We start from the raw sequence: 27,175 nt of genomic DNA, 5'->3' as shown, positions 1-27,175 counted from the left end.
TTAAAAAGCACTTACTATCCTAAAACCCCTAACAAACTAACTACTTCTAACCTCATTTCTTTCTTCCCCTCCTTTCCTTCTCTATCCCACTTTTCCTCTTGGCCTCCTTCAGGCCCTGTCAAAAATATTTGTGCCCTTGAATTTCTATGTCCTCTGTTGCTAATGTACATAATTATTTGTTTGAAAAAAGTGTAAGTAAATGCAATGTAATGTTATGTAATATAATGTAAAATAGCTACCCACTTTCAGTTACGATAGATGTATAGCTAGTTAGCATTAGCTAACACCTGTTGGTTAGCTAACATTAGTTAATTAATTAAGCAGCATTTTTTCAGCAATGACTGTAAAAAGTAAAATACCCATAAACTCGATATGGATCATATGAAATGTCTGTAACAATTAGCTACCTTAAAACCTCTTGCTTAAGAAAAGTAATTTGTGCTTTCTGAACTCACTGGTGTGTGCTGGTGAATTCCATCGTTTCCAAATGGGCTGGTGAATTCAATCCAAATATTAAATTAATTTATTCAACCTATTAAACTTAGTTTGATTTCTTTTTAATCAATCATATGTTTTACCTTGGTAAGTCCTGATAGTGTGTTTGTGTTGTCAAAACACAATAAAATAATTACTTTTACTTTTTCAAGTACAGATACAGCTTTCATCACACCAGCAGCCAAATATGCATTTAAACTTGTCCGTGACCATATATTTGGGAAAAATGTGTAATTTGCTAGGCACATACTCTAGTTTCCTACTGGCCACATGTTTCTGTTCTGATCCAACCAGAACTTCCAGAAACAAGCAAAATGAAAAGCATAGCACTGGAATATCTGGAGTATCACTCTGTACTCTAACCAAGGTTCAGAACATTTACTGGAAGAGAGCTGAGGTAGTTGGAGTGACCATTAGTCATGAAGATCTCACACTGAGGAAAAAAACACATCTGTGTGTTTTTAGGAAGAGGAGCAGCAGGTCAGGCAAACACTGAGTAAATTGACAATTCTCTGAGTAAATTCTGAGTAAATTCTCCTGCTCTTAGTTCTTTTGAATCTTCCATTTTTTTCCTTTTCACTCAAAGCTGGCACACGTACAGACACACTCTACAGAAACATTTTTTGCATGTCTGTGTGAAGTCAAGGGCCTTACAAAATGCAGAGATGTATGTCTGTGGTTGTATGTGTGTCTGTGTGTGTGGGTATGTGTGTACATATATGATCAAATAGAGAGACAGAGAGAGAGAAAACGAGAGAGGGAAAACGAGAGAGAGAGAGAGAGATTTAGGGGGATGGACTCTTCTGTGTTATATAAGTGCAGAGTCCTAATGAAAGGAAAGGTGGCAAAGGGACGAAACTTTTCTGGGCAGTGTTACAGAGAGCCAAAGGAACTTTTGGAAACATCACTGCAAGAAGAAGAATTTGGATTTATTATTTACTGGAGCATCACAGTTAGACCATGTCCAAGCAAAATGGTAAGGAACTCTTTTTTATAAGCACGCTAAATAAAATAAAGATTTGTTCAATGATTATTCATGTGATGATTTGGTAATAATGTTCGTTATAATGATATGTGTCAATTAAATATTCTTTAGACATTTCTTTACACTCACACATCTCTACAATCATGGATCTTTATGAAAGAAATAATGATTATGACATGGATTTTTTTTAAATAAATACTCTGCTTTAGATTGGCACTTGTTATTTTCTTTTAATCAGTTATTGCACAGGAATGTTTCACTAACAGCCATGGTTTTACAAAGATGGATTTCATTGTCCATTGAAAATCCAAAATAAGAAAAAACTAGTAAATGGCAAAATATTTGTGAAAAACTCTTTAAAAGAAATTGATGAATAAGGCTTTTTCTTTTCTGCAGCTTTTCCTAGTGATATTTTATTTTAAATTATGAGCAATGATCTAACTTTGATTTGTTGTACAATGTATAAGAGAAACTCTTACCATTAAATTTAAATATATATTTGTGGAACAATTCCTGTCACATATATATATATATATATATATATATATATATATATATATATATATATATATATATATATATATATTTTTTTTTTTTTTTTCTTTCTCTGTTTTAAAATGTGTGTGAGGAATTAAAAACACTTATAAATATGAGGTGACACACAGACCAAATTTCAGTTTGAGAAGGTTGCAGATGTTGCAGCCTCTCAAAAACAATGAACTCAAGTGCAGTTTTAGGCCATATGGTATGAACTGTTTAGTGAGAACATGTTTGTGGTCACATTAGACCAAAATAGAACTTTTTGTTGCATTGACACCAGTGCTGCCCAGCATCACAACGGGAGTGATGAGGGGAAAGAGTGCCATCTGACCATAGCATTGTATCTTAGGCTCTGGCTGCTGATGGCAATACAGTATGCCTAGGGATTCAAACTGGCAATTATTGGACCATAGTGGCAGCTTAGACTGTTGAGCACCTCAGATCACGCTGGCATTTCTAACAACTTAAAAAATGAGTACAAACAGGATCTTAATAAATGTTACAGCATTTTTTGTTCCTTGTGGAACAATTGGTCTCCAAATGTCAAAGAGCTTTCTTTTTTAAATCTTTGAAATGTGAATGAGAAGAGATGACTGGACAAAATACTGATATCACTCAGATAGCTTGTTGTTTAAGTCTGTGCTTTTGTAGCACAAGTCCACTTAGCCCACCAAACAATTTCCAAGGTGTGAACAATGTGACACATTCAAAACTTTGAGCATATCGAAGGAATGTGTTGAGGTAAAATCTAGAGAGGGCCCAGTCTGAAAAGGTGGACCCCATCCCACCCCCACCCCCTCATTCATTCATTAATTCATTTATTCATTCACTGTTGTCTTGGCTTGTTGAACATAACTCTAATCGACTAACTGTACCAGTTAAAAAGACTAAACACAGTGTCAGTTAGTATAGTGTAATTAGTGAAAACACAATGAACAGTAATGTCATAAATCAACTGTGTGGGTAAAGCTGGCTACTGTTGTGCCAAATGGGGCTGGCAGGAAGCTCAACCACAGTTATGTTTGAATGTAATAGTAACATCTGCGAAATTAATTACACAGCTCAATGACCTAATCCTCTGAGGCCCTTTTACCCTTTACCAATTCCAGAGCTATTGTGCTTTACACACTTTATAGCTTTATAGTCACAGTGGTTGTTTGTAATTTTATAGAGTGTAATATAATCCTAATACTGACAGTGCTAATGTTTGTTTAGCTCAGTAATCGGCCCAAGCAGTGGTCTTCGTTGTTCAAACAAATATAGAACTTTAACAGAGAGAGAGTAAATAAATGTCCATGGTTATGTTCTCACACTTCTTCTACTCTTCCTCTCATACTGTTCATCTTTGTTTCTCCTCCAGCTATATTTCAGGATGTGGACCTACAATGCAGGGTCAATAACCGTGCCCATCACACAGAGGAGATGGACTCAGATCAGTTGGTAGTGCGCCGAGGACAGTCCTTCTCTTTGCTGCTGCTGTGCACAGACACTCCACCACAGCCTCCAGACTATCAGCTCGCCCTTGTTCTTCAAATGGGTTAGTAATACTGGCTAATATTAGATACCTGATGCTTAAAGAACTAAGGGAAGAATAGAGCAGGGAGTCTAAAGGCTAAGAGAATGAATATGTAGATGGTATAACAATATTTAGACATCTTTAAAAGAGATGAGACTGCCTTTAAAGTATCCTGCTTTTTCCTTGTTGTTAATATTTGTATACCAATTTATATTTACTTAACTTACGTTTTCATAGGATTATACACCAAAACACTGTGCTTTTATGATTAACAGATAACAGAAGTTTTGTTAAGCTCTTTTCTGATTGGCAGACCTGTGTTGTGGCTTGTGTTGTGCCAAAAGGCGGCGTTGAAACACTGGTAATAAGTCTACTGTAAATGGATGAAGCTAGAGCTATAGGCTGAATATACAGATATGCACGAACTACAGAGACAAAAATATTGGAATTGGTTTCTTTCACAATCAAGTGTATTAAACAAAGGTTTATCTTGCTTTTGTTAAAGTAACTATCTCTACTGCCCAGGAAACATTTTAGAGCATTGCGAGGAGGATTTATTTGTTTACAGCTACTAAACCATTATGGAGGTCAGGATGTCTGATGTCATGATGTCTGATACAGGATGTTTTGTATGTTATGAACTCTTTCGGTACACATGCATTATATTACTATGAATAACTATTAAAAGACAACTCATGCAGAGGAACATTTTCTGCACAAAATGTTACTAAATTAAAAAAGATATTTAATCATGTCAAATTATTTTTGTCTAACAGTGTTTGTTTTTTTATTTACAGGTAAAAAAGGTGAGGTGGTTGTCCGGGCCTCTAGTTCGAGAGCGGCTCATGGTAAATGGTGGTTCAGTGAGCAGACGGCTCAGACTGAGGTGTTACTGAGGATCCACAGCCCTGCAGACGCTCCAGTGGGGCTTTACAGTGTGACTGTACTCCTGCTCTCTGCTGAGGGCCACATTGTGGAGCAGACAAGCCCTTACTCCTTCTACCTGCTCTTCAACCCCTGGTCTGCAGGTATGCAGGAATATTTACTATTATTTACAATCACACATCCTAAAGGACATCAGTGGAGCAGCACAGCTAGCAGCTACATTTTATTACATTAGCTATACCAATCATTAGCATACAGTCATTTGCCCACCATGGGAAATACAGGCAGGGGTGGTTTATATTATATTCCCTGTTTTTTAAACAGTCTGTCATGGACATGTGCCCAAAACGGGCACATGTCACCCCACTGCTCATTGAACCGGCTACCAGTTGCTGCTCGGATCAAATTCAAAGCTCTTACAATCGACTACAAGGTGATGACGGAACAGCTTCCTCCTACCTGCACTCACTCCTGAAGGCTTGCGTTACCTCCCGGCCGCTGCGCTCCTCCAATGAACGTCGCCTTGCTTTGCCAAACATTCACAAAGCAATCCAGACTGTTCTCATACAGAGTTCCCCAATGGTGGAACAAACTTCCTTCCACTACCAGATCAGGAGAATCTCTCGCTATTTAAGAAACTCCCGAAGACAGAGCTCTTCAAAGACCACTTACTCTCCTAACACCTCTAACACACTAACTATTTCTAACCTCATTTCCTTCTTCCCCTCATTTACTCCTGTATCCCATTATTTCCCTTTGACCTCCTTTAGTCCCTATCTGAAGATGTTTTTTTACCTTTAACTTCTATTACTTTTGCACTTCACTATTGTAAGTCGCTTTGAACAAAAGCGTCTGCCAAAGGTAATTTGGCACAGAGAACTTATAGGTGACTGCACTGCAAAAAACTCAATCTTAGCAAGTGAAATTTTCGAAATTTAAGGCAATAAATCTTATTTTCTTCTCTGATAAGACTTTTTGTCTTACTAAGTGTTATATTATTTTGCTTATTTTAGGGATAATTATCTTAATCATTTTAACTTAGAATTTTTACCTTATTTTAAGTAATTTGAACTCAAAATAAGCACAATCAAGCAGCAATCACGTTATTCTGATTCTTGTGTCCAAAAACAGTGACTTTTTTGCTTGATTTAGGTGTTACTTCACTCATTTTGAGACATTGCCATTGCTTTTTGTAAGAAATCTTACTAAGAACATTTTGCTTATCCATTGGCAGATTTTTTTGCTTAATATACATAAATTTGTCTTAATTTGCATATATTTTGTCTAGTTTTTTGCCAATGGATTTTTTGCAGTGTGATAGGTGACGGACATCACAATCCCTCCTTCTTGCTTTTATGTTCTCATAAATTGAGCACGCATTTTCTGAGATATTGTATTTGATTTGCGGGTGCCAGGGTGAAGTTATAAATATGCAAAAGAATTACGTTAGTTGCTGGAAAGGTGAGACACTAATTCAAATGGATGCTGAATTATTGCTAAGTGGGTGCTACAGTGTTACCATGGTATCTCAGGTGGTTGCTGTGAAAGTTGCTAAGGTATATTAGGCAGTTGCTAAGGTGTTGTTAGAGGAGAGCTAAGATGCTAAGATAGTTCTTGGTCATTGTTAGTTGGTGCTGTTAAGTTCTTGCAATTTGCAACAATACATTTTGGGTTTTACTTAAGAAAGGGTCTGAAAGTGGTTAACAAATATTTAAATAATTTACTATTATTAATATTACTGTGTTTTTGAATAAATCAACAACCAGATTCTACCTCAATATTTTCACATAGCACTGTAAAACAAATTTTCCAAACTTTAGTCTTTTCAGACAAATTCATTTAATATACTTATATTTTATATTGCTGGCATTAACATCACCCTGTTTTCTTTATTTCTATTTATCACTCTGCAGCTGACTCTGTGTACATGCCTGATGAGGAGCTTCTGCAGGAGTACGTTCTGAATGAGAATGGCATCCTGTACCAGGGCTCATGGGACCAGATCACCTCAATGCCATGGAATTTTGGACAGGTAAAAAAAAAAAAATCATACACAGACACACACACACACACACAAGCACAGACACAAACAAACAAAGTTTATCTTCGGGAAGAAGGTAGATTTATCGTTGTGGCAGTTCTCCCCTGGGCAAGGCTGGCAACCTAAATGAACTTGAGGTCAAAACCTTCACAGAGTTGCTGTCATGGTCTGGGAGAGCTGACAGAAGAACAGAATATATGAGTGCTTTTGCATTCTGGTGGAATCTGTGGTGGGAGTCAGGAGTTTGATGGCAGAGTGTGTGAATTGTGGCAGTTGTGTGCCAGAGGACACACAGAGGACCGACCGGCCTGGGTGATCTCTGTCCCTGGATGTCAAACATTTCTGCTGGAGATGTGCGAGAATGCCTGCCACACAAACAGAGGCCTGTCCAGCCCGATCAGTTACATGAGGAGAGAGAGATCAACAGAGGCCAAGAGGGTAAAAAAGAGAGCAAGAGTTTGCACGGCCTAGAGAGGATGGGAAGTAAACAGAACAGAAAGAGTCCCCCAAGTCTTTGTAGCTGGTCAGAAGAATTTTGGTTTAAATTGTTGGTTTAAGAGCAGAGAAAATATGGAAATCATCATTCTAACACATGCAAATTTGTTTTACTGTAATATTTTCTTTTAACAGTTTGAAAAGGCTGTAGTGGACATCTGCTTTGAGATACTGGATAATTCCCCTGCTGCCTTAAAACACTCTGAGATGGATATTGCTAACAGAGCAGACCCAGTCTACGTCAGCAGGACCATTACTGCAATGGTAAGGCAAATGTTCGCTGTCCTGTACATTAATTACTCCCCATTTAATCACTTATTGATATCAGAAACTCATGAAGCAGCATACAGATTCATACACTTTTAATCCACCAGCCAGCAACATAAGAACCAGTTAATCCAGCTCCTTTCATGAAAGGCTGGTATCCCACAAAATTGTATAATTGTTTCTGTTCTTACACACATGGTCCATTTGTTAGATTTAATACTAAAAAAAATGTTTAAGTTTAAACTTAGCAAGAATTTCAGTACTAGTTTTGATTCTAGTTTTAAGTGAAAAGTTACGATTTTGTTTTCTTATTTTATTTAGGTAGATATGACCTAGCAGGTACTGATTAGGACTTCCCTAATGAAGTCCTATTAGGCCAGATTACTCTCTAACAAAAAAATTAACAAAAAGCATCTCTCTATGCCTGCTGGTAGTTATAAATACTGTTTGTCATTTTGAATATGAGTGGTAGCCTAACAAGGATTCAGTCAGTTATTTGAAATAGGAAACTGTGGAGTCATGTATCATATCTCTTCACTAAATAATTTGCAAGTGCTAAATGTTGGTATACAGCAAATAGTCCAGTGCATAGGTGGCTAGCAGCAATTAGCAATATTTTAAAGGTGTGTTTTTTTATGGTTTTGACATTTCTGGTCTGAAGTAGTTAAGTAGTCATTTCTTATTTTACTTTTGAATTATTTCTAATTTTACCCCATTTTGTACCTCATTTTAAGACCCATAACCCAATTCCCATTCATATGAACTCCTCCTATCATTAGTATTGGCTCTAGCACTAGGAGCGTGAAGACTAGCACATGTATCCTCCTACACACTCCTGTGATGACCATCATCATTAAATCATCAGAATGACCAAACAGAAAACCAGCCCTTGAAGTTGAATCTGCACCATTATAGAAAGCCATTGTAAACTAAGGACACGGTTAAATGAAATAATCTATGTAATAAACAGCTGTGTTTGTACTCTGTAAGGTTAATGCAAATGATGACCGTGGGGTGGTGTCTGGACGCTGGGATGGGGAATACAGTGACGGGGTGCCTCCCACACGGTGGACTGGCAGCGTTCCCATCCTGAGACGTTGGAGTGAGGGGGGTGCTCAGAGAGTGCGGTATGGGCAGTGCTGGGTGTTCTCAGCTGTGGCCTGCACAAGTAAGAATCAGACACATTTTCACTGACACTTGACAAAGCTAATCTCCTAATAACATGACTTTTAAAAGGTTCTAGAATGATCTTGGTTTCACTATTAAACACATTACCTTTCTGCAGTTCTTCGCTGTTTGGGCATTCCTACCCGATGTGTCACAAACTATGCCTCAGCCCACGACACTGATGGCAACATCAGTGTGGACTACCTGTTTAATGAAGAGCTGGAGAGTGTGTCAGAGGGCAGGAAAGACATGATTTGGTGAGACACTTTTAGTAATTAGAATGATTTCTGTGATACTTTTATACTTTTTGAAAATAATGTTCATGTAATGAGCTGGCTGTCTACTGTTTTTAAGGAACTTCCACTGCTGGGTGGAGTCATGGATGAGCAGAGAGGACCTCCCAAAAGGTTATGATGGGTGGCAAGTACTTGACCCAACTCCACAGGAAAGAAGTGATGGTAGGATTTAAAGAAATTGTTTACTCTATGTTACATATAAGAATACAGGACACCTGGGTTTAAAGGCTGGGTTTAAACAACATGATTTCAGGTCAGATTTTTCAGTCACTGACAGTTTTACGCAACTCCCAAGTTTTAACCATCTGGGTTGAATAATGGTTTAAGATAATGCTACAGAATTCTGAGGTAGTGTCATTCTTTCATTAATTTATTTATTTTGAGTATTGTACCAGTTCCACTAATGCTACCACCATCATGCTTAACAGGTGGTACATTGTGTCCTTGGGAATAAATGCCTCGCCAGAAACTGTTATAGCCATATGTCATAGATCACGATTACCATTACCTGCCATACACTGTGCTGTCCACTGTGGATGGTAATGCCTTCTTGACATATTCCTGGCACTTACATGACACTGTAGCTCAAGGAGTATAAAAGGCCCAAACAACATGAAATGGAACTGGAATGTTTTATTAATCTGGCTCTTTACTTTAACACATAACATGACTCATAGTTGGCAGCTCTTGTTAACTGGAACCACAACTTGTTTCACATTCATCTTCTGTTATCTGCATAGGTGTGTTCTGTTGTGGACCCTGTCCAGTCCAGGCAGTGAGAGAAGGAGAGGTGGGGATGAAGTACGATGCTCCTTTTGTGTTTTCTGAAGTGAACGCTGACCTAGTCTGCTGGATCGTTCATCCAGATGGGGAGCGGACACAAGCATCACTGAATAGCGGCACTGTGGGCAAAAACATCAGTACTAAGAGTGTGAATGGCGATTACAGAGAGGACATTACTGCTAACTACAAATACCCTGAAGGTATCAGCACATTACAGCCTTCTCTGATCAGCTACTGCTGTGTGGTAGGTTTCTGCAAGTAGAATGATCTACACATCTTTCCACAGGGTCCATGAAAGAGCGAGAGGTTTATGAGAAGGCTGGGAAACATGTGGGCAACCGAAATGGAAGGCCCCGTCAGTTGCAGCTCTCTATAAAGCATGCCCAGGCTGTTCATGGCACAGACTTTGATGTGATCATAGAGGTGCATAATGACGGTGGTGAAGACACACAGGTACAGCTTACGATCACGTCTAATGCTGTTACTTACAATAGTCTTCACCGAGGGGAATGCCAAAGGAAGACAGCTGAGCTCACCGTACCAGCACAGAAAGGTACTTCAGTTGTTGCACAATATGATATTACACTGACATATCTAACTCAGGCAAGATACAATCATGAGAGATCATGAGCAGAGGAAATGAGTTAAAACACAGATAGAATTACACTTGCATGTCAAAGTTATGTGACAGGAACTAATATGGTTTGTCTTTTGCTATGTTCCACGAAAGCTCAAGAACATACTGAATGTGGATGTGATTACTGCTGGAGTCGCTTTTCTATTTGCTTGGACAACTCTAGCCAGACACTGCTGTTCACGATAATTTCTACCCTTTGTGCTGTACACTGAGTAATATGCCATCCAAATAGCACCTATTATCAGACTTTTCTGACATTTTATGTATTTTCATAAATTTCCTTACTCTTCTTCTGATTTTCAGCTCACAAGGAAGTGATAAGGCTATTATATGACCATTATGGATCGTGTGTATCAGAGCATCACCTTATCAGAGTCACTGCACTCCTTCAGACCAGTGGACCAAACAACATCATCCTGCAAGAGGTCAACATCCCTTTAAAAATGCCCAAGCTTCATATTAAGGTACTATAAAAAAAACCTTGGTACTGAAGCAGTTCACTAAACAGTGATCTACTGCATGTAAGAACTGGTGAGTCATTCTCACCAATCATACATTTTTGAGTGTCAGTCATCATACAGATAACAGGGTCACAATCTAGTGACAAACTGAAGCATTGACAATGTTTAAAGTTTGCAATGAGGGGTTGGTGAGTCCTGACTTACCTAAAGACCCCACCCAATTATTGCTTGTGGTATGCATGTAAAATGAAATGTTACTATTACTGTATTATATCCTGTATCTGCAAATACTCATAGCTGCTACACACATACTATTCTATAGTATGTGTGTAGCAGCTATATTCTATATTCAATTTTTTTATCCATTCATACAACCACTGCCTTCAGATTTTCTGGAATGTATGAATGTTTTCAAAAAATATATTTTTTATACATTTATACTTTTTTCTGTTTTTATTGCTGAATGTTATGTATCTAGCTCCCTTTATTGTCTTTCTTTATGATTAGACTTAAGATTCTGGCAACTTTATAAATATTTTGATTTGGAAAAGCTCAGGGAGTCTCCCACATTTTTATAGAGGTTCCCTAGTGCCTTATTATATACAATATACTGGAAATCATTTTTTATAGCAAGAGAGACTGCATGCAAGGTGCAGGAAGAAACACACTTAGTGAGAAAGTGACAAATAGAGCATCTTAATTGGCCTTTCCATTAAAAAGAAATATAAAACACATTTGACCCTAATCTACAGTAAAGTTTGTGCCTGCTGGATAGGGTGTAATAATGACAGTGTTACTCACTGCACTGTTTGGAACAGTGATTTCTGTATTATCCGTGGTGAGATAAATTACTGCAGAAAGTAAATATATAAATCCACCAAGGAATGTCTCACAAGAAAGATATAGAGAGATCTGTAATGACCAATTCAGAGCAGGATTCCTAATTCAATTAAGATACTGTCGGGGATCTGGAATAGGATGTGCATGCAAGAAATTGATGTAAAAGAGGAGAAGTCAGTTTTAAACATTGGAATACAGTTACCGCATTTTTCGGACTATAAGGCGCACTTAAAAACGTTTAATTTTCACAAAAATTGACAGTGCGTCTTATAATACGGTGCGCCTTTTGTATGGATTTTACTCGTCAGGTTGTAAGGAGCAGTAAACACACACTCCGTGCAGCGTTATAGAGAGTTTCAGTGCTATACAGAGTCCAGAGCCGTGCAGCTCCGAGGCTGAGCAGCAATAGCATTAGCTAGATGCTAACCGCTAAGCTAGCTAGCTTATTCACTGAGATCAGTATTATCTAAATTTTACTCGTCAGGTTGTAAGGAGCAGTAAACACACACTCCGTGCAGCGTTATACAGAGTTTCAGTGCTATACAGAGTCCAGAGCCGTGCAGCTCCGAGGCTGGAGCAGCAAATAGCATTAGCTAGCTTATTCACTGTTCAGAGATCAGTATTATCTAAATTTTACCCGTCAGGTGTAAGGAGCAGTAAACACACACTCCGTGCAGAGCCGTGCCGCTCCGAGGCTGGAGCAGCAACAGCATTAGCTAGATGCTAACCGCTTAGCTAGCTAGCTTTTTCACTGTTCAGAGATCAGTATTTTCTAAATTTAGCACTTTTAATACTGCTGGAGCAGTATTATTAGAGTTAGATGCTAATCGCTAAGCGTTCACCGTTCAGAGGTGAGTTATCGGCCTGTAAGTCTGTGCTGCTTTGCCTGGCTAGCATTAGCTAGATGCTAAGCGCTAACTCTCTCAGAGGTGAGTTTTATCAGCCTGTAATCTGCTTGTTTACCGTGTTAAAACAAGCTACGGGGGACGAATCGCTAGCTAATATCTCACTGTCTTACCAGAACACGCAGGATTACTCAGTGTAACGCTGTCGTTTAAGTTTGGGTTAACTTTACTAGTTTAGGTGACTAGCTAGCGTGCTAGCGGATAGCTATGCTAACGCTGGTGCAGCAAGCCTTAGTGGACATCTGGAAATCTAAGCTTACTGTAAATAAACTGAAGCACGTTACTCACCCAAATAAACAGTTTTCAGGAGAGGAATCTGTGTAGATTAATATCCAGCACTCGTTTGACTTTGAAAGAGCTAGATTTGTATACTGAGACGCTCCACCGGCAAGCGACCACCCCCGGTGGGGGAAGGGAAACATGGCGCCACCCCTGTTCACTTTGATATAGGCACCCTTTCTAGTGTCACTTAACGCGCCTTATAATGCGATGCGCCCTATGTATGGAAAAATAGCAGAAAATAGGCGTTCTTTGATAGTGCGTCTTATAATACGGTGCGCCTTATAGTCCGAAAAATACGGTATAAGAAATATAAATAAATCTATAATTCCAACCAATAGGGAAATACCAGCTACTGTGTTCTACTACAATTTTTTTTATACATATTTATTTTTCAGGTGATTGGAGAACCAGTGGTCTCACGCAAACTGACAGCGCTCATATCCTTCACCAACCCATTGCCTGTCACTCTCCAAAGAGGTGTGTTTACAGTGGAGGGTGCTGGACTTACAGAAGAGCAGGAGATCCAGTCCCCGTATGTATCAGCCTTTCCACTTTTGGCCTGTATCTTTAGCAGGATTTTTAATAACACTGTTCTCATTTTGTCTTTTACCAATTTTTACTAATCTTGGCCACTGGGCCTGGTTCCTTACCAGGTCTGACCACATCATGCAGAAAGCTTTTCCATCTCTTTGGTCCATCTCTTTGGTCCTTTCCTTTGGTCCTTTAAACAAAATATGTCCACATGGGTCAAATCCCATGGGCCAAGGATGTACAAATCATTTGTAGGACCAGACGTTCCTACACATGGTGGCCTTTCATAGATGCCAGCACAAACACATAGTGTAACCACAACACTGGGCAATTTATAGAGTGTTGGGTTAGGTGTGGTTTGACGATAATTGGAAGAACATAAAGTATGCCTTCAGGGCCATGCCTTTTGGCATTTTTTTAAAGAATTATTTTGCTCCTGAGCTGAGATGAGATGAACCAAAAGCAGAGAGCAACACATACAGAGCCTATGTGACTTCATTCTCTGCTCGGGATATCTTTACCCCATTATAACATTACAGAAGTGAATAATTTGCTGCTATATTAAAGTTAAAACTGTTAATATATGAATTAACAAATAATACATGTCTGAACTGATCATGGTTTTTCACTTTTTCTTACAGTAATGATATTGGACCCGGGCAGTACACTGCAGTCAAGTTCTCCTTCAAACCCAGTCGAGCTGGCCTGAGGAAACTCCTGGTCGACTTTGACTCAGATAGACTAAGAGATGTGAAGGGTGAAGCCACTATAATTGTTCAGGAGAAAAAGGTCTAAGAAAGCTTAAAGGTCTAATTCAGCAGTTTATATTTGAAATAATCCTATTGATAATGACACCATGAAAGATATGCTGGTTGCTTGCTGACCAAAACCTTTGTATAGCTCTTTGTAGAATAAAGGTAAACCGTGCTATTGTACTAAATCATGTCTTACTACTATGTATGTGAAGTATATATAACTTTACAACATTATGTTATGTCTCTTTGTTTATGCAGACCATGTGTGCAGTTTTTATGAAGCCTAAATAGATGCATTTACATTCATTTTTTAATTGAAATGTTTTTACTGTTTAGTGTTGATGTTTTCACCCAGTAACTGGTGGTATTGAATTATCCTGTATGTTGAATACACCTCAACACACCAAATAAAAAATACACTTGAATTATTGTTTTTCTAAGCAAATACTAAGACTCTATGTAGCATAATGCTAAAGACAATAATAAACCATTTCAGTAACAGGTGTACTGTACTAGTGCTCCACCTGCCGCCGTGAAGGTGAATTACACTGCATTATTGGAGTCTAATAGAGCTCCAGGCTTTATATATATTTTTTAAAGTAAAGGCAAGACACTTCAACATTTGTTAAGGTTAATTGTAACAGTATGGAGTAGTCATCCAACAAACACAAATACTTTACTACAATTATTTAGGTACAGTGACAGTTACAAGCTGCTTTTAAAATAGACAATCTTTCAGGCCAAAACATATGATTAGAGGAAAAAGCCTGTGTGAAAATGCTTAGAACAATAAAAATTAAACCTATTTTATATACATGACTGCTGAAGTACATTATTGATAAATGTGGCAATAAAAATACCAAACAACTTTTTGAATGTATATGCATTTCTGTAACATTGTTAAAAGTTACCCTATCACGTGGAAGCTAAACTTTCAGATGTTCTAAGCTGGTCTTCCAGGTAAAGCATACCCTATGCTGGGTTAAGCTTAGCTGGTTGACCAGCTTTTGTTTTTAATTCAACAAAGTCCTAACAAAGACTTATTTTTATTTTGTTTGCACCTCAAGAAACAGTTAGTTGAAGCAACTTGTTTTCTCGTTTTGGTAAAATGTTGCATTCAATTTTTGATTATGATTCTTGGTTATAATCTTGCTTGTCGATTATCTAGGTGATGCTGGTCATACTGGTAAACCATCATGGTTGTCTAGCTTGTAGACTAGTTAAACACTAGCTTGGTTAATCATACTTGTAAACCAGTTAAAAACTCAAGCTCAAACAAAAATAGACCCTTTACCCTAGCTCAGAAGCTTTATTACATCATGCAGGTGCAGGTTAATATAACAATATTATACAAGTAAGTATTTTTTCAAATACATATACAAATGAAAATACAAATAATTTTTTACAACTGCTGTGCAGTACAGTAAATAATATATATATATATATATATATATATATATATATATATATATATATATATATATATATATATATTTTTTTTAAGCACTGCAGAGAACAGAGTGAGCCATTCAGATACCAATGTTTGTCTGTGTACACTGCATCTGCAGTACCAGTCAAAAGTGTGGACACACCTTCTCATTCAATGTTTTTCTTGATTTAATTTAAGTTTAAATGTAAATTATTTAATTTTCTACTTTGTAGATTAATAATAAAAACACAAAAACCCTGACCTAAACCCAACCCAGATTTGGGATGAGCTGGAGCTTCACATTGGAAAGGAATGTATACACATAAAGGAAAAGCAGCTACTATTGTTCAGCACCTCCAGGAACTCATTCAAGACTAATCTAATGAACACACTGAGAAAATACTGTACCAGGAGTGTGCAGATCTATCCTCAAATCTAAATGTGATACTAAATGTGATACTAAAATAGTGTGAATCTAAATAATAAAACATATTCTGGTTTGTTTACTCTTTGTTTACAAAATAATTCCACATGTGTCCCTGTATAGCTTTAATGTGCTCAATGTTACATTTACCATGTGAAACATAATTTAAAAAAAGAAACAAAAAGTTGAATTAGAAAAGGCATCTCAAACTGTTGACTGGTATTGTATGTAGTTCTGTTTTTATGCACCTGTTTATTGTGTTACTAATGACCAGTTGAACCCACTAATATGGTGTTTTTTCTTCCCCGGCCTTTAATAGATAAACTTATGAGTTTACCAAATGAAGTTAGTAACTCAGTTCTCCGGCACATCCCAAATATTCTCAAAGGGTTTAAGGCCATGTGTGAAAATTATGATCTCATGCTCCCTGAATATGCCATCAGGGAAGAAAAAAAATAATTGATGGACCTGATCATTCAGTATATTCAGGTAGTCAGCTGACCTCATTCTTCCAGCACATAATGTTGCTGAACCTATACCTGACCAACAGCAGCAACCCCAGATCATTTGCTTAGTTAAATCCAGGCTTTATGTGAAAAAACGGCTTTAATATGAAGGCAAGTGTCTTTAACTGGTGACACGTCTCATCTCTTGTCTCAGGGCTGTGATTGTTTGTTTGAACCACTGTCTGATTCCTGTTACTTTTAAATTGCATCAGCCACTTCCACGTTCTGCATGAAAGAAGGCGAGCTGCCCTTTTTGATTGACAGCGTCGCGAACCAATAAGATCAGCGTATGCCCCGCGGGTCGCTGTCATCTGACCAATCAGCGTTCAGTACGACCAAAACCAGCGCGAATCTGTTCCCTGCGCCGGCTCGAGGAGAGTAGCGCGTGCGTGAGCTGACAGAAGAAGAGGTGTGTGGTTTATTTGGGTGAGAATTACTTTTTTAAAGATAAAATGGTCTGTTTTCATTACATGGCTGCTGTTTTACTTTATATGGGGTTTATTTTACACCTCTAGAGCTGAGGCGGCCCTGAATGAATGACAGCTCCGCTAGCCCAGCCGTCTGTCGTGGCGGTTGGGTTAACTAGCATAGTTAGCTTGGTTAGCATGTTTATCTAACAAGTAATATTAGTGTAATTCAGCTGCCCAGGTTGACTTTATTAAGCATAACGGTATTTCTTTATGATATAAAGCATTTAACGATCTAAATGAAATGTGTGGGGATTAATAGCTTGGTCTGAGCGGGTGGTGGAGCTGGCCTTGTGTTTAGTGCCATAGTGAGCGTTAGTTAGCTCACAGTGCGGCTCCAGTCCAGCTCCTGCAGTAATAATAGTGGCAGCTGTGTTTCTCTCCTCTTTCTGTGTGTTTTTGAGAAGATAACGTTCATATTAAAGCCCTGATACTGATAATGTACACGCATTTACACTGCAGCTACTGTAGGTTAGCTTTGGCCATCATAATTATAATAATAACTTAGCTACAAAATATTATTTAGCATCTCCAAATGCAGAGGCTTGTTGTGATTGGCCCGAATTAAACCTTAATTAATTGTTTAAATTAAACAAAAGTGTCTTTTAAAAATCCCTCTCTACATGCCCCTTTTATTAGGTGACTGTCAATGGCTCTCCATCTCGCTCTGGTCTGTGCCAAAGCCTTTTCTTGCTTCTGTCAGGTGAACCCCGGTTTGTGCAGGGCTTGGTCTGCAGTGTTGGTCTTTACTGAACTGCATTAAAGCAAAGGTAGCTAGATGATCTTTATGGAGATTAAAAGCTGACATATTCTTTCTTGATTATATCTTTATACAATCTTGTTCATCCCATTTTAAATAGATTGCAAATAAATCAGTAATTCGATTAATCAGATTATTTGGTTTGATTAACCTCCCAGCCCTATATGCATTTTAAGTGTATTTTGAAGTGTATAGCAAGTTTTATCACCTCAGAAAAACACCTCCTCGCAAAAATGCACTGGTAAAATTTAATGTATGAATTACACCATAACTAAAACAAACAAAAAAAAAAATCATAGAATGCTCATTCAAATACCCTGTCAGCTTTTAAGCTCCATTGTTATGGTGCATTTACATGTGAACATTGCTTGTTAAACTTACCCTTACTGATGTGAAGGAAGGTCAGTGCAGACTTGCTGTGTCTGCTGTGCATATTACCATGAAGCAAAGGAATTGTGATTTAAAAGTTTGGGAAATATCACAATTAATGCTACTAAAGGTGAATGGCTAAAAAGAAGGTTTTGCTTTTGCTTTCATTTTGAAAGCCAGGTTGAACTTTACAATTTTACGTATACATTATTGCAGATGCTTGTGCTGCATCTTTTGAGTGTGAGTATAGGTCCTGCTTTGTCATACAGAAATGCCACAGTATTGCACCCCTTCACTGCCTTATTCATAGAGCGCTGCTTCTATTCAGCAGTGCCTGGGACAGTGATGCAGTTGTTGTCAGTGCTGCTAGGGGTGTTTTCCTATCACAGTTATCCCTTAAGGTATAGTGATAGATGATTCTCCTCCCATAGGGCAAGGAAAGGCTGTTTTTATAGGTGATTAATTCGTCCTTATCCTATTTATTTTGGTGTAACAGTGGGGTGACTTGGAAGTCTCAGGAAGTTTGCTGCTTTTAACAAACAAATGTGTTCAAAGGGAAACTGCTCTTTTTCCAGTCCCCTGGTTACTGATTTTCATTTGCAAAAACAGATTATCCCCATTAAAATGAATAAATGAGTTTTATTACTGTATTACTGTTTGGTGTTTCTTTCAAAATTACTAGTTGGCATTTGTGTTCGTTTTGAATGGATTTTGTTTAATTGACAATTCATATGACTTACTAATTCCCTAACAGGCTTAATCCCTCACATTCATGCATTGCCTAATGAAAAAGAGGCTGTGATTTTTACTTAGAGATGAAATTTATAATAGTAAAATATCTGTTTTTCTCTTGTGCATTCATGTTCTGATCCCCTAGTCCTCTGTGAACAGCCCAACCAGCATGGACTCTTCTCTGACTGCAGCTCAGATCCGTGAGAAGTTCATTGACTTCTTTCGGCGTCATGAACACCAGTATGTACACTCGTCTTCCACCATTCCTCTGGATGACCCCACCCTCCTGTTTGCCAATGCTGGCATGAACCAGGTAAGATGATCCTGTGACTGGCACACGCCTTATTACCGGTTAGAAATATTTGTCTATACTATAATTACAGCATTTGTAACTTGTCATATGCCTGCATACTTTGAATTAAGGATAATGAAGTATAATTACTGCTTTAATTCCTTTCACAAACCAGTAGGTGAACTTTTTTTTTTCTTTTAAACCTCAGTTTTAAATATAGCAAACTCACTTAATCTTCTTTTTGTAGTTCAAACCCATCTTCCTGAACACCATCGACCCATCCCACCCCATGGCAAGACTGAAGCGTGCTGCCAACACACAGAAGTGCATCCGTGCTGGTGGAAAACACAACGACCTGGATGATGTGGGGAAAGATGTGTACCATCACACTTTCTTTGAGATGTTAGGTTCCTGGTCCTTTGGAGATTACTTTAAAGTAAGGAAGAGAAACCTGGATGTGAAATTCTTCAAGGAATTTTTCAGCTTATTTATATATTTTTTCATTGTGTTAAGTAATAAATAAATAAAATAATAATAATGATAAATAATAATTATGATAAATTGCATAATAAATGATCTAAACAGTTAATAAGTGCATTGTCTATAGCCAGTGCATTTATATTAATTTATTTTTCCTAACGATCTACAGAAGTGTGATTAATCTTTTTCTGATTTTCTCTCTGCAGCACTTGGCTTGTGAGATGGCTTTGGAGCTGTTGACTAAGGAGTTTGGTATCCCTATTGAGCGTCTGTATGTCACTTACTTCGGAGGTCATGAAGAAGCAGGCCTTGAGCCAGATCTGGAGTGCAAGCAAATCTGGTTGGACCTGGGGTGAGTGCTTAGGGTGGAGCAGGCACAGGTTAAAGAATGCACAGAACATTTGTTAGGAATGGTGCATGCTCTATGGACCAATTTGTAGCTGTGCTGATGCAATTTCTGGTACATACAGTTGTATAAGGTCTGTGAAAAACAGCGGAGGGGAGAGGTGTGATGGAACTGGAGTTTTGATAAACAGTATCAAATTGCAGATTTACTTATTTTATGTTATAAACATTGGTCATTTTTATATTTTCATTGACGCATTTCCTTTTTTCTCAGCATTTTTCACATCAGAATTAAATTTCTTAAAACTCTTTGAACACCACAAAAGCTATTTCTCATTTATTTTATACAAACAGTAAATTTTTTTGGCAAAATCCACCAAATCATTTTGTATGACAGGTGTGTAATTTACCAACGCACTCCATACTATACTACAATACTGTATACTTACTGTAACACTTTATATCACTTAGGGTTTCCCTAAAAAGCTAAACAATGTGTGCTTAAAAGCTATATTATAGACTTATAAATTATTATAGAACAAAATTTATTTCCATATTCTCAATGGATGTAGAAACAAGCAACTGATCATAATGTTATGTTTGATCAGTGTACCGGTATAATGATGTGCATTACAGTAAGTGATCTGTACATAATTGCTGTGGCTCTAGATAAACACATGTAATATGCACACACATATGTATCTTGTCCTAAATAAAAATATATTATAATTTATAAGTTATTTTGTATCTTTTAGTATGTAGCACATAATAAACAACATGGTCTGTTAATAAATTACTATAAACTGTAAAATCATAAAGATAAATTCTGTTCAGTTTCTTGCAGTCAGGCTCCCATAAAGGGTAATGTGTAATTTAGCTGAAAGTGATATATGAAAATGTGCAGCATTTTCCATGTATCAAAACTACGTTAGCATTTAGAAATTCATAGAGGATATACAGATAAACGATCACAAGGCTGATAATTTTGACTGACGCAAAGATTAATTATAATTTGAGAAATGCACCAATGTGACCTGAGGAAAAACTGTAAATTAATTTAGATTAAGTACTTTACTTAGGCTAAGCATATTGAGCTATTCTGCCTAAGTGCCTCAAAACCTTAGCTAAATGACAGAGATATGCATAGATCACAACTTACTTTTATTGTCTGAAATAACTAATTGTAAATTACATTACAGGGTTTATGATCTTTCTTTTTAATTTGTCTGACCTGCGTCCTCTATGTATCAGGATGGACGAGAGCCGTATCCTGCCTGGCAGTATGAAGGATAATTTCTGGGAGATGGGTGACACAGGTCCCTGTGGGCCCTGCAGCGAGATCCACTTTGACCGCATTGGAGGGAGAGATGCTTCCCACCTTGTTAACATGGATGACCCCAACGTGCTGGAGATCTGGAACCTGGTGTTTATCCAGTTCAACAGGTGTAATAAATGCACTGTGTCACTCTAGTTTTGGTATCATACACTCAAACAAGAAGGCAAGACACATTAAACATTTTCATAACTTTTTAGAGAGTCTGAGACAGAGCTGAAGCCCCTACCTAAGAAGAGCATTGACACAGGCATGGGTTTGGAGCGGCTGGTCTCAGTTCTGCAGAACAAGATGTCAAACTATGATACAGACCTTTTCATCCCTTACTTTGAAGCCATTCAGAAGGTATGTACACTTCCCCATGCACCTCTGTCTTATACATCACTTATTGTATTTGCTCTGTCCCTAAATTAATGTTTTGTGTCTCCAGGGTACAGGAGCCAGGCCCTACACTGGTAAGGTTGGTGCAGAAGATACAGACGGCATTGATATGGCTTATCGTGTCCTGGCTGACCACGCCCGTACTATCACTATTGCTCTGTCAGATGGGGGTAGACCTGACAACACTGGGAGAGGGTGAGATTATTGTGCTCATGTTAAGTATAGGATGTATTGCATAGGTTTTGGTTGTATGTTTTAACTCTCCTAATGTGTGCATTTTTACGTGTGTTGTGTAGTTACGTGTTGAGGAGGATCCTGCGACGTGCTGTACGTTACTCACATGAGAAACTGGGTGCTCAGAAGGGCTTCTTTGCTACTCTAGTAGATGTTGTGGTGGAGTCACTGGTGAGAATGCATCTTTTGCACCCGTATTTAAAATGAGTGCAGTCCTTAATATAAATATTGTTAAATGTATTATTTCTTTCATGAATGGTTATAGTTTTTTGATCCTCATAACCTTGTAATGTATAAAGACAATTATCTAATTTTTGTTGTCCTTAAATTAAAGCTTTTTTGTTGTTGTTTATTAGTTTGAGAAGTTAATATAGTCTAAATTACTGCATACAGGGTGATGCTTTCCCAGAACTGAGGAAGGACCCTGACATGGTAAAAGATATCATTAATGAAGAGGAGGCTCAGTTCCTTAAAACCCTCAGCAGAGGGCGACGAATCTTGGACCGTAAAATCCAAAGCCTGGGAGACAGCAAAACCATTCCAGGTTAGTTTCTTTTTTCTTTTCAGAATTGCACATTCATTAATCAGTAAAAGAAAATAAAGTTATTGAGAGAGAAAGTTCAGAGAAATTTGAGTTTGAGATTCTAATACAAACAATGCAATTGTTTACCTTTGTGACATTTCTTGTGTGTTTACTTCTCTGTAGGAGACACTGCCTGGCTGCTGTACGACACCTATGGTTTCCCTCTGGACCTGACTGCCCTCATCGCAGAGGAAAGGGGCATGGGAGTGGACATGGCTGCATTTGAGGAGGAGAAGAAAGCTGCTCAGGTTGGAGAGCTAAAGTATATAATTATAATGCATGAATAATGGGGAAAGGATATCAAAAAAGAAAATGTTTAGCAAATTAAGTTTATTATCAAAATGTACAAACCTTTGTTTGCAATAAGCCAAGCAAAATAAATACCTCAACACAACTAATAAAAAGTTGTGTCTACAACTTCAAAAACTGCAGTGTGTGCAGGTTTTTGTCAGACATTTGCTGAATTTTCAGTGCATCACAACTCTTTAGTAACCTTATCTTGTATCCTTTCCCGTGTTTATGAAGGCCGGGATCTCTTCTTTGCACTTTTTGGAGAAATCTCTTGACTTAGCCATGCTTCTACAATGCAGTACATACAATGCAAAGTAAAAAAAAAAAGCTAAATTGTACACAGCTAAGGTTTTCGAAATGAAAGTATACAGAGCCTCTGAACCTTTCCCATGTGTGTTCTTTCAGCTGAAGTCTCAGGGCAAAGGATCTGGAGATGAGGATCACATCATGCTGGACATCTATGCCATTGAGGAGCTGAGGAACAAAGGCATCCCTGCCACCGACGACAGCCCCAAGTATCGCTACACCTCCGACGACAACGGCAGCTACGGTAATTCGCACTAACCAAATAGAATTTGTAGAGCAGTATTGTTTTCGTGGGCATTTATGTTTTGACAAAGTATGTTTTTGTCTCCTAAAGGATTTGAGGAGGTAGTCGGCACGGTGCTGGCCCTGAGGCGGGAGCGAACATTTGTTGATGAAGTAACCACAGGGCAGGAGTGTGGTGTGCTTCTGGATCAGACTTCATTCTATGCTGAACAGGGAGGCCAGACTTTTGACGAGGGATACATGCTCAGGGAGAATGACTCCACAGAGGATGTAAGTAGAATGGGAGAGATGTGGGGCAGATTTTAAAAAGTAGAAGAGAAAAAGCAATAAACCCTGTAACACTGCATTAAACTAAATGTTATGTCTTAATTGTTAACAGAGGATGGAGTTTACGGTCAAGAACACCCAAGTGCGTGGAGGCTATGTGCTGCATGTTGGAACTGTATATGGCACCCTGAAAGTGGGAGACCGTGTGACTCTGCATATTGATGAGGTAGACAGTTATGTTTATTTTTTGTAATGCACTTATATATGCCAAAAGTCAAGGGATATCACGATGTAAACTTCTCATGATGTATAAAACCTGCATTTGGCTAGACCGACAAGAAACTCTGGAAGAAATCACATCCAAATTATTTAGCTTCCATTTGAAGAAAAAAATTATAGGAAATTATGTGTTAATGTGTTAGTTCTATAAACTAAACTATTTTTCCCCTCTTGGGCTCTGTTAGGCACGCCGAAGACCCATCATGAGTAACCACACCGCCACACACATATTGAATTTTGCCCTGAGAGGAGTCCTTGGGGAGGCAGATCAGCGCGGCTCTCTGGTTGCTCCAGACCGCCTGCGCTTTGACTTCACTGCTAAAGGAGCCATGAGTACGAAGGAGGTGCACCGCACTGAGGAGATGGCCTGTGCCATGATTGCAGATTCCAAGGTAACACAACTGATTGTAACTTTATTTACTTTGCACACAAATCTAAATCTGTTCTGTTTAATTTAAACTTTTTTTGTTCCCTCTCCAGCAAGTCTATGCTATGGAAGCCCCCCTTGCTGCTGCCAAGGCCATTCAAGGGCTGCGTGCCGTCTTTGATGAGACATACCCAGACCCTGTGAGAGTGGTCTCCATTGGTGTCCCTGTGGAGGAGCTGCTGTCTGACCCCAATAGCCCTTCAGGCTCCCTTACCTCCATCGAGTTCTGTGGTGGAACGTAAGTTTTACGCAGTGTTTTATCAGTTATGGAAGATTTAAAAAGGTTTCATGGAGACCTGAGAAAAGTGCAGCTCTGTGAGTCTAGTACTTTATATAACCCCGACAAGTGAGTCAACAAATATGTGTAGCAAGTTTTGTAACAGGTAAAGTAGAGGCCATATCTAAAAAAAAAATGAATGCTATCACAAAGCTGCATGACTAACCCAGGCCAGGGACAAGGTCATTCTGACCAGCTTATGACCGTATTTGCTGGAGTTGTGTAGGCGTACTGTGAAGCAGAGTGTGCAAAACTTTGACCCATGCTTGTTATTTCAGACACCTGCAGAATTCAAGTCACGCTGCCCCATTTGTGATTGTGTCAGAAGAAGCCATTGCTAAGGGAATTAGGAGAATTGTGGCTGTAACTGGAGCAGAAGCTCAGAAGGTGATTAGCTCACACATTTGTTCACACATTCATTTTCATTTTTAACTGGATAAGTGAAGGTCCATCAAGATTACCCACCACAGTGACCACAGTTTAAATATTAGTGTATAAATATTAAACATTAAAGGAGTTAAACATTCAGCAGTTATCTTTAAAAAAAAAAAACGGCCAGAAAAAGGCTAGTATCGTATCAGTTGTTTTGAGTGGGTGATGGTGACTAATGCGTGTGTGTTAACAGGCTCAGAGGAAAGCTGATGCTTTGCGGCAGGCCCTGTCTGCCATGGATGAGAAGGTGAAGGCTCAGACCGCCCCCAATAAAGACATCCAGAAGGAGATTGCTGATCTGACTGAGGTACTCCTCACAGTTAGCTCAAATATTTACGGGGCTTTCCCACAAGATTAGACATTATGCACAGCGTTTTCCTTTGTAAATGTTAACATGTTTGTTTGTGTTCTATTCCAGAGCTTGGGCACTGCTGTTATCTCTCAGTGGCAGAAGGATGAGATGAGGGAGTCTCTGAAGGGTCTGAAGAAGGTCATGGATGACTTGGACCGTGCTAGCAAAGCTGATGTGCAGAAGAGAGTGAGGGACAAATTCATGAATATAATAATAATAATAATAATAATAATAATAATAAAGAATAAAACCCAGTTTAGTTTCAGAATATGGAGCATAATAAAATAATCTTAATGCCTCATTCTAGGTTCTCGATAAGACAAAGGAGATAATTGATGGCAACCCCAACCAACCACTTATCGTTATGGAGATGGAGAGTGGAGCTTCTGCTAAGGTACCAGTCTTTCCTGTGATTCAACTTGAACAGCATAGCTTGATTATTTGTGCAGTCAAGCTGTACACTATTTGGGATAGATCTGTTTCAGTGGTTTAATAGAATGGAGTAAAAGATTGCATGATAATATACATTTAGATTAATGTCTTCAGATTTGTTGTAATGATCAGTATTGTTGTGATCTTAATATAATTTCCACACATGAGCATTACAGTCTTATCCAATAGCTTGAATGACATTAATGTAATTTCCATGTAAATACCAACTCATGAAAAGGCTATTGGAGTGTTAACTCTGTTCCTCTACGTCCCAGGCTCTGAATGAGTCTCTGAAACTGTTGAAGACAAACTCCCCTCAGACTGCTGCTATGCTCTTCACTGTGGACAATGATGCTGGCAAGATCATCTGCCTCTGCCAAGTACCACAGGTAAAACAAACTACACTGCTTCACTGAGTCACAGGATTTATTCACAGATGATCTTTGTAATGACATCTTTGGTGACAGTAAAGCTTACACTGTACAATAAAAGCACTGTTGTAGAATCAGGCCCACTTTTCCAGAACCCTTTCAGCTTCAGATAATATTCTATATATATAATTTAATTATTATACTCTTCCTTATTATGTACTAAAAACTTGGAGCATGGTTCTTTTACATGTTTAAATTGGCAGTATTATTAATTCACTGCGTTTTATTTGTCTGTACAGGAGGTTGCAAATCGGGGCCTTAAGGCCAACGAGTGGGTACAGGAAGTGTGTCCTCTGCTGGATGGAAAAGGAGGAGGCAAGGATATGTCTGCTCAGGCCACCGGCAGAAACACGCACTGCATACAGGAGGCACTACAGCTGGCCAATGAGTTTGCTCGTCTCAAATTGGGTGAGAACTAGGAGAACAAGACTTTTAGTGAGGGGGCATTGAATTGCCTCTCATCTAACTGGAGTGATCCGGCGCTGCCTGCTGAAACCCAAACTGGACATTCCAGACAGAAAAATGTAGAGAGTCTCATTTGTCATTGTGATTAGAAAGGGAAGCTGTTGGCACCCTCTTTTTCTCTCTCTGTGCGTAAGGGAAGAAGTACGACTGAGGGCAAGCTGCAAGTCCACAGCTTGATCCATCACACCGTCCAGTCTCTAGCATAGCTTCAAATGCACAAAAAGGGTCTGATTAACAATTATGTACTGATTGACTGTGTCGGTCAGCGTTAACCCCACTTCTGTGACCCTTTAGTTCAGCTGCAGTCCATTTCTCATGTAAATTGATAGCAATCATGATCTGTGTCTTTTTGCCATTATGTCTGTGTCATCCCTGTGAGGTTCTGTCTGATCTGATAATGCAGAGTTACTGTAATGGTTCAGCTGGTGATGAGAAGAGCTTCATAGCCGTATGCAGCTACAGAAACTGAACTAACAATTCTGTGCAAGGAATTGAGCCATCATCATCTTTAATGAATTCTGTTAAACCACTCATTCATTAAACTGAATACATAATACACAATAGTGAATTAAAATAGACAAGCAACTAATTTATGTTTGTTGTTCTGTGGAATTGAATGACTTGTTTTGGTTGCAAAAGGTTTTGCATAAACTGTAGAAAGAGAAGAAACTTTGCATACTGGAATAAAAGGGATATGAGATCACTTATCCACTTTGCTTTACAAGAAGAGTTTATTAACGTATTTTTAAAGGCTGCT

The 27,175-nt window shown here is 38.4% G+C and overlaps 2 protein-coding genes across 6 annotated transcripts; both read left to right on the top strand.

Moving 5' to 3' along the window:
* The first annotated feature begins 1,312 nt into the window (after positions 1-1,312).
* Positions 1,313-14,306, top strand: tgm2l (transglutaminase 2, like). Its single transcript, XM_007249171.4, has 13 exons — positions 1,313-1,471; positions 3,381-3,557; positions 4,334-4,564; positions 6,335-6,453; positions 7,093-7,221; positions 8,215-8,392; positions 8,510-8,648; positions 8,746-8,849; positions 9,428-9,670; positions 9,757-10,023; positions 10,411-10,571; positions 12,991-13,127; positions 13,768-14,306. The coding sequence occupies exons 1-13, from the start codon at positions 1,456-1,458 to the stop codon at positions 13,919-13,921; spliced, it is 2,055 nt and encodes a 684-aa protein (XP_007249233.3). The 5' UTR covers positions 1,313-1,455; the 3' UTR covers positions 13,922-14,306.
* Positions 14,307-16,561: 2,255 nt separating this feature from the next.
* aars1 (alanyl-tRNA synthetase 1) lies at positions 16,562-27,125 on the top strand. 5 transcript variants are annotated; one of them, XM_007249172.4, is made up of 22 exons: positions 16,590-16,666; positions 17,347-17,410; positions 18,714-18,881; positions 19,108-19,296; positions 19,547-19,692; positions 20,937-21,128; positions 21,219-21,363; positions 21,449-21,594; positions 21,696-21,804; positions 22,027-22,177; positions 22,340-22,464; positions 22,913-23,057; positions 23,148-23,326; positions 23,436-23,549; positions 23,788-23,994; positions 24,083-24,267; positions 24,585-24,693; positions 24,932-25,045; positions 25,157-25,276; positions 25,398-25,484; positions 25,798-25,911; positions 26,193-27,125. In XM_007249172.4, the coding sequence occupies exons 2-22, from the start codon at positions 17,357-17,359 to the stop codon at positions 26,370-26,372; spliced, it is 2,979 nt and encodes a 992-aa protein (XP_007249234.2). In that variant the 5' UTR covers positions 16,590-16,666; positions 17,347-17,356; the 3' UTR covers positions 26,373-27,125. The 5 variants fall into 5 exon arrangements, with proteins under 5 accessions (XP_007249236.2, XP_015461269.2, XP_007249234.2 ...); XM_007249173.4 differs by having other exon boundaries at positions 16,630-16,649; XM_007249174.4 differs by lacking the exon at positions 17,347-17,410 and having other exon boundaries at positions 16,562-16,666.
* The last annotated feature ends 50 nt before the right edge of the window (positions 27,126-27,175 follow it).

This window comes from Astyanax mexicanus, chromosome 9 (assembly GCF_023375975.1).
Source record: "Astyanax mexicanus isolate ESR-SI-001 chromosome 9, AstMex3_surface, whole genome shotgun sequence".
Classification (NCBI taxonomy): Eukaryota; Metazoa; Chordata; class Actinopteri; order Characiformes; family Acestrorhamphidae; genus Astyanax; species Astyanax mexicanus.
The sequence above is the reverse complement of the archived record's forward strand: the minus strand, read 5'-3'. Positions and strand labels throughout refer to the sequence as shown.